Below are 13,558 nucleotides of genomic sequence, written 5' to 3' on the forward strand. Positions count from 1 at the left end.
TTTCCTAAGTAACTTGGAATTATGCTTCTGAATATGCCCTGAGCCAATTTAAAAGTTTCAGAATTTATTTCCCATCTAAATGGGCTCCATTAAGAAGCAGCAATGGGGAGTAGAATACTGCCTAACTTTTGCTTTGATTGAAGGCAATTATTACATCAAGTTTTTACATTCCTTGCACAACGAGCCTAAAGACTTCCCTTTAAAATTTCCAGAGGGAGGTTATATTTTCCTAACTTAGATTTCTAAAATTAGATGGACTGGATTTCATTGTGGGGTTGACTTACTTATCATCATCTATTAAAAAATATCTATTTTATCAGGAGGTGTATTATGCCTTAGACCAACCTATTTCTTCCTATTGACTGCAAAGAGAACTTCAGGTAGCTGACTTTGATGGGGATACCCACACTATAATTTTGGTCAATGAATATCACCTTACATGTTATTCTGCCTCTCTCTCTTAAGAATGCCTAATACACATCAGTAACAATTTGTGCGAGATCTTCTGTGGGCATCTTCTTTCAAAAGGAATAGTGGAAAGGGTGTTTTACCCATTCATTGTTAGAATCTAAACTGCTATATCTGGAATAGGTGCCAGATGAGGTCCTTAGCTGCATTATATCTCTTTGTCTAAGTCAATGCTTCATTCTGTGTTATATCTTTAAGAGGATGGATAAGGAGTGCCTCACGATCAATTGGAGGTCAGGGCATACTGGCAGGAAGTTGGAGGCAAAAGTTTCTAAATACTGAAGACAGTGCTGAAGCAGGAAGTTCTCATTTTCTCTTTCCTATTGCTCTGACCACTAGGGTATTATATAATAAGAGGAGCAACATCACATCAACTGACAACATTTATGGAAAAAAAGCAGGAACTGCAACATTCTGTGGAACCTGATCCTGACAATCTTCATTAGGCATTTTAAGCATACGCAACATGCAAGGGATTTGAGTGGAAAAATTGCTGATTCAGACCCTAAAGTTAGTTGTCGACAGGTTGCCCAGATGGCATATTCCTGTTCTATGTCAATGGCTGTTGGCTAAATATAATAATATCTGAGATGTCTGTGGGTTTTCAAGACATTCACAGAAGGTTTCCAGGTTTAATGAGGACCTATGGGGAAATCTGGGTCTTTCTGAGGTGAGGACTGGAGGTTACTGTAGGCCAACCTAAAATCTAGGACATTACCTTAGGATATTTCAAATGGAACTAGATGCTTAAATTGAGGCTGCTACATCAAACTGTAGATCTCCATTGATTTAGGCACCTGGTTTACCTATAGACATAAGTTTGTACATCTGACGTGATCTCTCCCTAGATTGTGAAGCAAAGCAAAGAAGTAACAAGTTTGTTTTCAAATTTAGATAACATCCACACAGGCCTGCGCTGAGTCTAATCCCAGATTCTTGTAACCTAAATGAAAGCTTTTTGAATGGTTCAGTTTATGGTTCTTTCTAGTAAGAACTATGGATTTTTAGGTGGTGATAGTATTTGCTTTGCCTGCAAAGGTGATGTAGTGTGGCACTGTTTATGGATGAGGTACATACAGAACTTTAATATACATATTTGTGATTGCAGATTTGATCAAAAATAGCATCTCTTTCTAAGATCAGTCTTTAAAAAAGCTTTCCACTTACCATCAATGGGTGAGTCTAAACAAAAATATTGAGGAGACTACTACAGAAAGTGTAAGAGGGATTCTTTTGTAGACGTGAGTATCACTGACAGAACTGTTAAAAAAAGCTAGAAACATTTGTAGCATTTTTTGGAGGAGCCATTAACAGGGCCAAAAAAAATCATATCCCATGAATTGTATTGGAATGTATTGAGGCTTAACTATACTTGGTCTTAGTACCACACAGCCTGTACGAATTCATTAAGAAAACAAGGCAAAAGAAACTGGTCACAGATTATAATTCTAGGTGGAGAAGCTTCCTTTAAATATATGGCTTTGGCACATTCTTCCTACTCTTGGCAACAAAAAATATCATCATAGGGGCTTTCTATCAAATCAATTACAATTTCAATTTACCATGCTTTCCCTAACTCAGCTTTTGTAAGGCCCTTTGAGAGAAATTAATCCATCATGACCTATATAAACACATTTCCTGTCTTTTTCTCAAGGTTAACTCCAGAAAAAAATTGGTGAGAACAGGACTGTGACAATGTATTTGCCAGTCCAGATAAAGGTACGTTTTCCTTGTTTTTATGGGAATTTCCAAATTTTCTTTCCTTTTTCACATTCTTCATTTGTGAGGAAAGGACTTGAATGGTTTTCTGAGCAGAAATAAAACAGCTTTTCTGCCACAGACTTTAACTCCCGTTCCCATAAGCAGAAAGAGCAACATTAACATTACAAACAGTGTTAAAACATTTTAGCACAATGTTTCATGTGTTAGGCATTTCACTACCTCGCTTTCTATGGCAATTAATTATAGTTTGACAATGTTTGTTAGACTAGGAGAATGAAGAACACTTTTCACATCTCACTTCTGAAGTCTTAAGTTATTCTTCCACTTTATATTCTGCCTTATATCTCCCTTTTATAGTAATAAAACCTAACTGCATTTACCGGAGAAAGAGTTGAATATCAGGACCAGGGACAAACCAGCAGAATTTGTATGGGGAACTCCAGATCTGCACCCTCAGAAAGCTTACCCCTAATATTCTTTTGCCCACAAGCACTTACAAGATATCATCATGAACAATTTCTAGAGTTGGAGTACAATGGTGAGGAAGGCTCAGATTTTATTTGATACAATTTCGTTTGTATATCTTCTTGAAAATTCTTGTCAAATAAATTAAGAAATAGAAGTCCTGTATTGACACAAGGAATTCTTCTTCTAGGAAATTATAAACCAGCAGGAAATTCTTGTCTCATTGGTAGGCCTGTATGACAAACATAGGAGACTGCTATAGGTTCAGCAAAGTCAACATCTGCTTGTAAATGCTCTGCATGGAATCTTGCATAGAATTGCATTACTCTAGCACTTGTCTTTCCCAGAAGAATTCCCTCCTCTTTACCTGAAAATTTGATTTAGAAATCACAACTGCCTTTTTAAATAGAAAAATCTGTGTCTAAGTAATAAATGGTGAAATTAAGTAAATATTCATAATATGCACTCCACCACTACAGTCCATATCATAATCATCTGTAATTTAAACATAATCAAGTGTTTCTTTTGTAGTCTTTGTGTTACAAAGCCTGAAATCAATTTTATCCATCAATGAGACAGTGAAGACTTTAATCTAAATCATTTCAGAGAGGATGATTTTTTGAGTTTCTTTTTTTAAATAAGTGTAATTAACATTTATCTCTAGATTCAACACTTCCTGCAAGAACTTCCTCTGCCATGGATTATGATATATCCATACTTTTTTCATACAGTAACATACTTGAATTTGCATGTTCTATTGAACTCCATTTCTTCATATTTCTCAGTTGTATGACCAGTTTTCTGGGTGGAGTTGCGTGGGGTTCTTTTGTTAGAGAAGACTTTTAGACCTGTATGTGGAGCTTTGAACCGCACAAATGTCTGTGTTAGTAGTAAAAGGAAGGTAAGTATTTGATCACAATGATACATAGTCTGTTTTTTTCATTCACCATCCAGCTTTGCAGACTGGCATCACGTAGAAACTAGGTTCATGCAGTTATGTTGTACATTGTGTGTGTATAACACTTTTAATTGTGTTGTCTCCAGTAAATTTTTAATCCAACACTAGCTTCAATAAAAAAATGTTGAAAAAGTTTTTTAAAAAGGTAGTGTTTACATCTTTTGTGAAAGTAACAAATGGAGAGAGGAGGAGGAGCCTACAGCTGCCCTGTCTGATAGACAAGCTGAGGCATGCACACATACTTTATTCACTAGTTCGTATTTTAGGATATATCTCAGTTGACCTTTGTTGCATCCTGGCACATACCACTGGAATTTTGATTCCCTGATCATTCATGATGGAAGCTCCTTGGGAGGCATAATAAGATTTTATTTGTGTGGATAACAGAGCGAGGAAATAACATAGTCCTGATAGAGGCAGGTGAGGAACCCAGGTGTGCAGTCTTGGAAGCCCTCCTGGCTGCTGGACCAGATGTCATCTAGACATAGCCAGAGACACCTTATAAATACTTCAGCCAACAATGGAAACTTCAATCAGAAACTGCAATCAACCACAAGACACGGAGTTGTAGGAAATAGTGTTCATTGTTTCTGATGGTCATGGAAAAGAAAATTGCCTGTATTGTCTTTCTAAGAAGTTTGGTATTTTTGCTTTTACGGAGACATGGTGTAATTTCCCTCTGTGCTGTTCAGACCTTCATCATGGGAAAGGAACAACTTTACTTGAAATGTACAGTGAACAACATTAAGTTAGGAGTATATTTTTGCTAAAAATGTGCTCAGTGCTACACCTTTTGCGTAAAATATTTACCCTTCTCAAATGTCCAGTCATTAAAACAATCTGTTCACTCCCTTTTGTAGCAACAAGCTTATGCAAGCATCCTCTTAAACTTTTACATATAACAGATGCATAATGTGAGGAAACATTTTAATTCTCATCAGTATCCTTTGGTTTTACTCCTTTAAAGAAATACTAAGTTTCTATTCATGTGCTAAAATAGTTAGGTCAGTTCAGGAGCTTGATTTACATTGTTAACATTTACATTTACATTGTTATACAAAAAAAAGGCAGCTGTTTTTCTCTGTAGTAGGTATAATAAAATATTGCAATAGTTATAGATTCTGTGATAATAATATAAAGCCAAATTAACTCCATCTATGTTGTCTATATTCTTTAGATCATACACAAAACACTTTGAATTTTTTACTTCCTGGGTATTTTGTAGATATTTATTTTGATTAGAGCTGGATCATTTTCTAACAATCTGATATTCTGTTTTGTACTTTGCATGACCACCATCAGCGCAACATTTCCATGTTTCACAAACATTAGTCCATTTATTATTACGAAATCCCATGGAGACAGGGAAGAAAGTATCATCTCTGTTTCTACAGATGTGGCCAAAGACCACACAGTTAAGGCTACATCAGACCCTGGAACTGAACCAAAGACTCTAAGTCACAGCCTTTGTGGTAAAACTATTCTTATAAATTTCCTTTCAGGCTCCCTTTTTAGTTGCCATTTCGAGCAACACTCTACATCATGAAGTGATAATTTTGTAACCTTATTTACAGCTCATCAAGAGTTTCCACAACTTGAAACAGAGAACAACATCTTCTTAAGTATAAAGGAAGTAAATGTTAGATGTTTTCATCTTTCCTTAGAGGTTAAGTCCAAGTAAAAATACTTTCAGGATTGCTCTGTGATATTAATGCAATACAGCTGATCATCTGGAGTGTGTGTAGCACAATATGACTTCTACTAGAAAGAAGAGAGAGCATTTAAAGAGATGGGTGCTTTGTTATAGCCTAGTGCTATAACATATATATAACTAGTATATAACTAGTTCTCGCTTTTCTCAAAATCTTTCATACTTATCTTCTTGTGGCTGCATTTGATCCAAGGACCTGTGTTGCCAGACTGTTAAGGTTTTTATTAAGGAAAAGAAACATAAGAAATCACACCTGCAATACATTTTTTAGTTATTTTCTTCCGTCTTTAAAGTTTGTGGGTTTTAGTGGAAGAATTGAATTTTTATCTATTAGGAATTTACCAGGTATTAGATACCTAGTAATTAGATATTTAAGTCTGAACAAATTTACAATGACCCTTTTACAGTCATTGGAGAAGAAGCTGCAGCAGATTGTTCATTTGACACACCTTGGAATGAAATTTATTCTGGAAATTACTGTAATGCTACTGAGGAAATAAAGATATTTTTGAGGACTCAGATTTTGACATCTAACTTTTGGATACCTAAATTAAGACAGATTAATTCTATCTCTATCTCTTAAAATAGATATGTCTGAACTGACAGCAAGAGCCTCAAATTTTTCCACTTCACTGCTATTTTGTGGAGGAATATGTATCTTAGTACTGAATAGAAATAGAATAGAATTTTTTAACTGTACTGCTTGATAGCACAAATGAACTTTATTTTAGCACAAACAAACTTTATTTTAGAGAAAAAATTAAAGATTTTTTTAGCTATTTCAACTTTTTTGTAAATTATGTACAATGTTTTAAGCATTTCTTCTGTTTATAAATTGAGAACTAACATTCTTTCTATTCTGTCCAAAAAATTATACTGCTTCAAGAAATAGCTTTAAGAAAGATGGTTCTCCAAACTGCATCTATCATCTAATGCAGATAACTTCATAGTTCACATTTATTTCAACAAAAACGAAAACGAAAACCAAAACATAAACCCTTTAAAGAATGCACTTTAGGAGCAACACCGGGTTTCTAGATTTCATTACCTTTCAGTGAGAATAAGAAATGTTTTGTGCTTCATGACTTGGGTTCACCTGGCAGGCGATATTCAATAACTTCTTTCCATGGTCAGCAGCTAAGGCTGTGGGGACATTTCACTGTGTTAAGGTGCAAGATGCCCAAATGCAAGTCCTCTAAGAAGATATGGCTTGTACCTCAAATTTGGTCTGAAATCCACATGAATTTGTCGATAATTCTTGATAGAAAGTGATTTTTAGAATATTATCAATGGGACTGGTAGTGCGTTTGTAGTTTAGAGTAAGTCTAAGGGATAATCAGAGCACTACCAAGGTAATTTAAAGAAATGCAAAGCAACAGATGAGTAAGAAACCCACATTTGGTAACTGCTTTCAGGAGCAGCAGTAATCAGAAAACATTATTAAATCGTATTAACACAACAGTCAGCAGTAATCTGACCACAGCCTAAGCTGGGGAAGCATGTACATTAGGATGTAAACTGAAAATTCATTCCCGTATGGATTTTTTCTGGGTATAGCCACAGGAATAGCCAAATATCTGTGATAATCCCTTGTGCAGTACATTTTCAGTGGTGTAGAGAAATCAGTACGTTGGACTCCCAAGTCTGAATAATATAAACAGCAAGCATTCATCAGTTGTCAGTCTCACTTCTTTTACCTCACTCTGGGCCTGTGTACATACTGAAATACTGCAGTGGAAGGAACAAGAGGGAAAATAAAAAGGGAATAGTTTTCTCTCATTAAGACATATCTGAATATAATTGGTCCTACAAAAAATAGGTCCACTGTTCATAGGCATTACATGAAGCTGTGGCATGTATTTCACCTTACCATTTTGTACTGTAAAACTGATTTGTTCTTAGTCTACTACCTGTGGATTTAATGCTGCCTTTCAGCTACTAAAGGAAAAATATTTGTTTTGGGACCAAAGCCTGACTAAAATATTGAATGGTCAGATGGTTGATGGACATTGTCTTTACTAAGGTACTGTTGGGGTACTACATAACCTATCAGTAATACATGTAGTGTTATCTTACATTGGTATTGAGATATACTTCATTTACTGTTTCATCAGCTTTCAAGATGGTGTTTTATAGAAAGTATGAATTTTATTTTCTTTCCATATATTTAATATGGAAATATTTCTTTCCATATATTTAATATAAAATTATGCCTGTTTTCCACACTTGGAAACTGGGTTAGTTTAGTATCTTATTTCATTATCACTTTGAGGGTTTTTTGTATGACTCACCGGTTCTCAGAAACCAGTAAATAATCTAACTACTTCTCAGATGTAATTAAAAATAATATTGTGTCTGATAAAAGCCAATTGCTTCCAGCTGTCACTTTTCTTATACATGCCACGTAAACATCTAAACTGATGTTAGTAATAGTATTCTTCCTTGTTTTATACTTTCTGGGTGTCGTTACCAAGTAAATTATGAAATGAGTTAGATAAATTGTGATTGAGTAATAGATTCCTAGTTTCTTGGATAAAGATTTCCAAGTACTTTTACCAAACATTGTACTTTTTATTTTAAACTATATTTTAAAAGGTGTGTTAGGATGCATTCTTAAAAGCATATTGACTACAATAAAAACTAAAATTGACTACAAAATAAAACCTTAATTCACTGCAAAAGAAGGCATCAAAATGTTTTAAAACCTGTGCTTTCAGCTTTAAGGATTGCATCTTCAAAGACTTGGTATTTTTCAGGTGTCCAAATGCTACCAAGCAACACACAGGATCTGCCCTGGTGTACTTGCAGCCTTCATTTTTTATGTAACAGATTTTAATTCACCAGCTCTCTTAACCCATCTATGTTAAGGAGCTTTATAGACCTGTTACATTCAGGAGCCACATAACTCTAAAGTACAGCCCGACGTTAAAGTATTTTATCTCTTTGCAAGATCTGCCATAGGGCAGAGGTCCATAAAGGAAGGTGACTGTGCAAGTTCCAGGGATTTCAAGGGCATTTAGAGTTCTAAATAACTTCTGGCATATGGGCCTTATTCGGTAAAGCGTTTAGGGATGTACTTAGGCATTCTGCTGATTCAATGCCTAAAGTCTGAGTTTTTCCTATTCATTTTTTTGCCACTTAATTGTCAAAGGAGAGGATTAGTAAGACAATTTCAATTTTTAGCAGGCTTAATTATCATTTTGTCAAATGAGGATAGCACAGAAGGAGACTGAGCTCTTATAATAGATGATCACTTAAGTGTCAAAAGTGAGGTAGCATGAACTGGTTCTCATGAATGTTAAGTGATAAGGGATCTACTGAGTATGGTATGCTTTTAAGTAAACTCTTCACCACCAGAAATAGGCACTTTTGTTTTGACAAAAACAAATAACTGACCTAACTGACCCTGTCCCCTTCCTTTTTTTAAAATATATATATAAAACAAAGCTATCCTTTTAAGTAAGAAAGTAAAGAATCGTCAAAAATCACTTAAAAAATCTTCATTTTCCATAATGAAAAGATTTCATTAGAGAAATTTTTCCAGAACAATTTGATTTTAAATGGGTTTAATATTAGTATAGATTTGTTCTGAATAGGTGAATATATCCTTTTCTGCTAAGTGATGTCTTATTTAACATATCCATCTATCCTCCCCAATTTCCTCAGCCTACAGAGTAATGAGTACCAGATTATTTTTCCACAGTCTAGCACATGTGTAATTATTTTTCATTCCATTTACTAACAATATAGGGTTTTTATGTAGCCTCCAAAGAACAACCTTAGCAGTTCATCTAAGAAAATCAGTTTACATAGCTCATGCCGATAATCTTAGTTATTTAAAAATTAACCCTTCACTCTGAAAAGTTTAATTCCTGTAAACAGTATGTATTGAAAGCATTTTAGCATAATCCATGTTAATTTAATGCTGACAAGGAAAGGACTGCAGACATACTGCAATATTATAAAATAAATATTAAGGTTTACTGTCTTCTTAGAATAAGAAATCAAAGAAGCTTTTATAAAAGGTTAAATGGTCATTATTTGGTTCAAAACACATTACACTCAGCACAGGTTTTATCTTCCAGTATCTGAATTGTGATGAAATCATTGCAGTACTATTAACATCAATATTTATTATGCTACACTTCTAAGGAAATATCACATAACATTTAATAGAAAGGGGTAATTTTCCAGTATGCTTACCATCTTCATAGCACTTTAAATGATATGGATTGCTCAATCCAGTCCCTTTATGTTACAGGTCCCCCCATCAAAAATTTGTCAGGCCTTACATGGCAATGAGTTGGATTTCCAGTTCCTACTGCTTCTATTGCAAGAATATACTGCAATTTTTCTTACAAATCACTGACAAACCATGTCCAAAAAATCCAGACTAAATTTATTCATGATGAGTGACAAATGCTTGTTTTCATTCAACGCCATCCTTTAGCTTAACAAATTCCTCTCTCCCCAGTGTTTACTCCCCTGATGTCTTTGTAATGTAACTATATCTCTTCTCCTAACCTTAATTTTGGTAGGCTAAGTAAATTAAATTCTTTTATTCTCTTCTTGTAAAATAAAATGCTCTTCATTCTCCTGATTTTGTTAAGAGCCACTTTTGCATCTGTTCCTTCTTAAATTAACCTTTTTTGAATGTGAATGACCACAAGTACACACAGGACGTTAGATGATGCCTTGTATCATAGTACTGAAGTTTTTAATACAAATGCTTCATCTAATAACTTGCACTTTGATTTTCATCAGATGCATGGTATTGGTGGTATGTCTCAGATTAATCTTCATAACAAATCTTTCTCTGATTTTTTCACTTTCAGCTGACAGTGTCAGTTTACAACAGATCATCTTCCTTGTAGATATGTCTTAGTTCTGTGTTCAACATCACTAGGATTCAGGACATTGTCTCTGCTCCAGTCCACAAGAAGAGTGATATTCCCATATTCTTATATATAAATGGTGCTTCCAACCTAGCCAACAGTGAGTTTTCCTGTCTCTTGTGTTTAAATTATTCTGAAACTATTAAGTAACATTAGTCCCAAGGGTAGTCTTAGGAGATCCCCCTGTTAACTTTCCAGCTCCAAAATTTCTCCTGGTGGACCAGTTGCTATCATTCATTTTCTCAGCTCTTCACCAGTTTTAGAATACTTGAATTAATCCCCATTTTTTCACCTTGAGACATGAAATCTCATGTGGCATCAATAAAACATGTTGCTGAAATCCAGATGATAAAGTTTGCTGTATTTTCTTGTTTGAAGGGCTGATATATCAGCAAATATAAAAAAGAAAAACATTAGATTATTCTGGCATTATTTATATTTCTAAACCAATGCAGTATTTTATCTTATTTCATTTTTATTTTCTGCGTCTTTGATTATTCTTTTCTTTCCAGTGTAATCTAAATCTTATACAGGACGGCCTAGTGAGATGCCCCTGATCGCTTTTTCCAAGTTCTTAAGTATTTGTTGTTCTTCAGACATACGACAATACTCCAGATTTCAAAATAATTATATTCAAACAGCTTTTGGCTTCAAATGTCAGCTGTTACAGAATAGTTAGTAAGATACAATGCATTTTTCTAGAGAAAACTGTGTTTTAGTGCATTGCATATTTTTAGTTTTATTTCTGTGTTAGCAGTGGTAATTTTTATTTCTATATTTATTCCTCTTAACTTTCTTGCCTTTGCCTCCACATCTAACATCAATTCCTTAGTGAGAACTGGGACGTATTTGAGGTAGGAATAAATGGGCACTGATTTCCAGGTTACACAGCATGTATTAGATGCAAGTCACCAAAATCATAAGAAAAAAGAAATTGCACAAGTGAAAAGTGAAGAATCCTGAAGCCTTTAGGGCACTAACATGAGATAGACCGTGAGTAGAGAGAAGAAAACAGCAAGATGAAATACATGAAGAAACATATAGGAAAGATGAAAATGGTTTGACTGGTATAAAGATGAACACAGAAATTTGTTTGGCTGCTACAAGATTTTCAGAAATTAAGGAAAATCTTAGAAAGACCTATTCTAAATTTGACCTTGTATAGAGCAAATAGCCTTATAGTGATGAGTACTCACTTCAGATGAGGTACTTTCAAAGCAAATGCAGAAATAGCATCAAACAAATGTCCCTGTTGTTAGCATCTAGCAACAATAACACCTGTAAATTACTTTCAGATTTTCCTTTCTTTAATTCTTAACAACGTTTGATACATTGTATCCTCTGAACAACAGCTTGAAAAATTATTTGTGTTTTAAATATTTATCCTGAGGTGGTTTTATTTCAAAATTCGAATGGTTATCATACACTGCAGGTGTTGTGTTTGCTTGCTTGATTTTTCTTTGTCTGGTAATAGCATTGTGGTTTAAGCGTTAGCAAGTATATTTCGTATACTATGTGCTTCCTTGTAGATTACCAGTTACATGACTTTTTGTCTAAGTATGAAAAAACAGCCATTCAGCTTTGTAGATTTTCAGAGAGGATGTTTGTACCTGGAGAAGTTTCCTACAAAGAATGCAGAATGCATTTTTGAGCTGCATTTTACTGACACATCCCAGATACCCTGTTTAGGATAAATCAGATATTTTTATATCTTCCTATTGCCTATACAGCCTACAGGGGTAATTCAGACCCATATTTTCAACACCCTTGTTTAAGTATATGCGTACAGGGGTTTCATGGGAACTAGATGTCTAATCTTCCATTGCAGTAAATGGAGATTTACTCAGGAAGTTGAATGCAGCCTCAATGGCGTTGAGATGACAAAATCTAGGTGTCTGCTTTAGGATGATCCAAATAACTTCTGCTGTTCATACTTTAGGCTGAGTTGCATAGATATTTATAATCTGGAGAAGAAGCTTACCCTAAATGACTACATCAATCATGTATATCCAATGAGGTGCCTTCATTTAGAATTGCATAATTGTCTTGTTGAGTCATGTTCATGTTAACTTGTTGCAGAAAGAACAAGATGGGAGCAGAAATTTAAATATTATTACCAACAGGTTAAAGTGTGTGGAGTGTCCATGACAAACCCTTAGTGTCAGTGTCAAGTCTGAATTATAAGTTTTGATATTTATTTTTATTCCCTGAATAGAGAAATGTGAACTGTATATATGGATTGACAGAAATGAAGCTCACAAAATCACGAAATCGCAGAATAGTTGAGGCTGAAAGGGACCTCTGGAGGTCATCTGGCCCAATCTCTCTGCTGAAGCAGGGCCCAGGACCGTGTTCAGATAGCTTTTTTAATAGAATCACAGAGTCATAAAAAATTTTAAAAGTATATTTAACTTTTATAGTGTTCTGACTCTATTAAAAACATAATCTAAGATGGCATTCAAATTAGAATTTTGGATTTTGTATTCCTGATTGAGAGAATTTTTATTATTTTGTCTAAATCAGGCAATTTGTTGAAGCTTGTGGTCATGCTCATGTAAATTAATGACTTAGAAAGGAAGATCAGTGGGAATATCAAGAAGAAATGAAGGCCAACTACAGAGAAATGACAAAAGAGCTTTCTGAAATAATGCATGAACAAGTATGTGATGAAATTAAATTATGCATACCAGCATTCAGAATGTAGCTGTAATTTGAACCCACTAGGAAAAGTGTATGTAATGCTTTACATAAAAGGATTAGGGGTTTGGGTGTGGGGGAGGAGTTGCTTGTTGTTTTTTTTTTTTCTACTGGAATGCTGGAACTTCTTTTTTTGTTTGTTTGTTTATTTATTTCTTTGTGAGTTTTCTGCAGATGCTTTCCTAGAATCATAGAATGGTTTGGATTGGAAAGGACCTTCAAAGGTCATCTAGTCCACCCACCCCACCACCCCTTCAAAGAGCAGGGACATCTTCCACTGGATCAGGTTGATAAGAGCCCTGTCCAACATGACCTTGAATATTTCCAGGAATGTGGCATCTAGCAACTCTCTGAGCAGCCTGTTCTAGTGAATCTACCATCTTTTAGTTTAAAACCTTTACCCCTTGTCCTATTGTTACAGGCCCTATTAAAATGTTTGTCCCTGTCTTTCTTATAAGCCCCTTTTAAGTATTGAAAGACTGCAATAAGGTCTCCCTGGAGCCCTCTCTTCTAAAACAACCCCGACTTTCACAGCCTTTCTTCATAGGAGATGTGTTCCAGCCCTCTGATTGTTCCTGTGGCTTTTATATGGATCTGCTCCAACAGATCCATGTCGTTCCTGTGCTGAGGACTCCAGAGACA

General features: G+C 34.9%; 1 protein-coding gene across 7 annotated transcripts in view; it reads right to left on the reverse strand.

Moving 5' to 3' along the window:
* GPC5 (glypican 5) overlaps window positions 1-13,558 on the reverse strand; it is a 730,043-nt gene that overhangs the window by 195,967 nt on the left and 520,518 nt on the right. For 2 of the 7 annotated variants that reach the window (XM_014955528.1, XM_014955524.1), the window contains one exon: window positions 10,481-10,599. The exons of the other annotated variants lie outside the window; for them this stretch is intronic. Coding sequence is in view for 1 of the 2 variants with exons in the window: in XM_014955524.1 (XP_014811010.1) it covers window positions 10,538-10,599 (62 nt within the window). In the remaining variant the exon portion in view is untranslated. Of the gene's footprint in view, window positions 1-10,480; window positions 10,600-13,558 lie in introns of those variants that run through there. 7 annotated transcript variants of the gene reach the window in all.

Source organism: Calidris pugnax, unplaced genomic scaffold (genome assembly GCF_001431845.1).
Source record: "Calidris pugnax isolate Ruff unplaced genomic scaffold, ASM143184v1 scaffold153, whole genome shotgun sequence".
Taxonomy (NCBI): domain Eukaryota; kingdom Metazoa; phylum Chordata; class Aves; order Charadriiformes; family Scolopacidae; genus Calidris; species Calidris pugnax.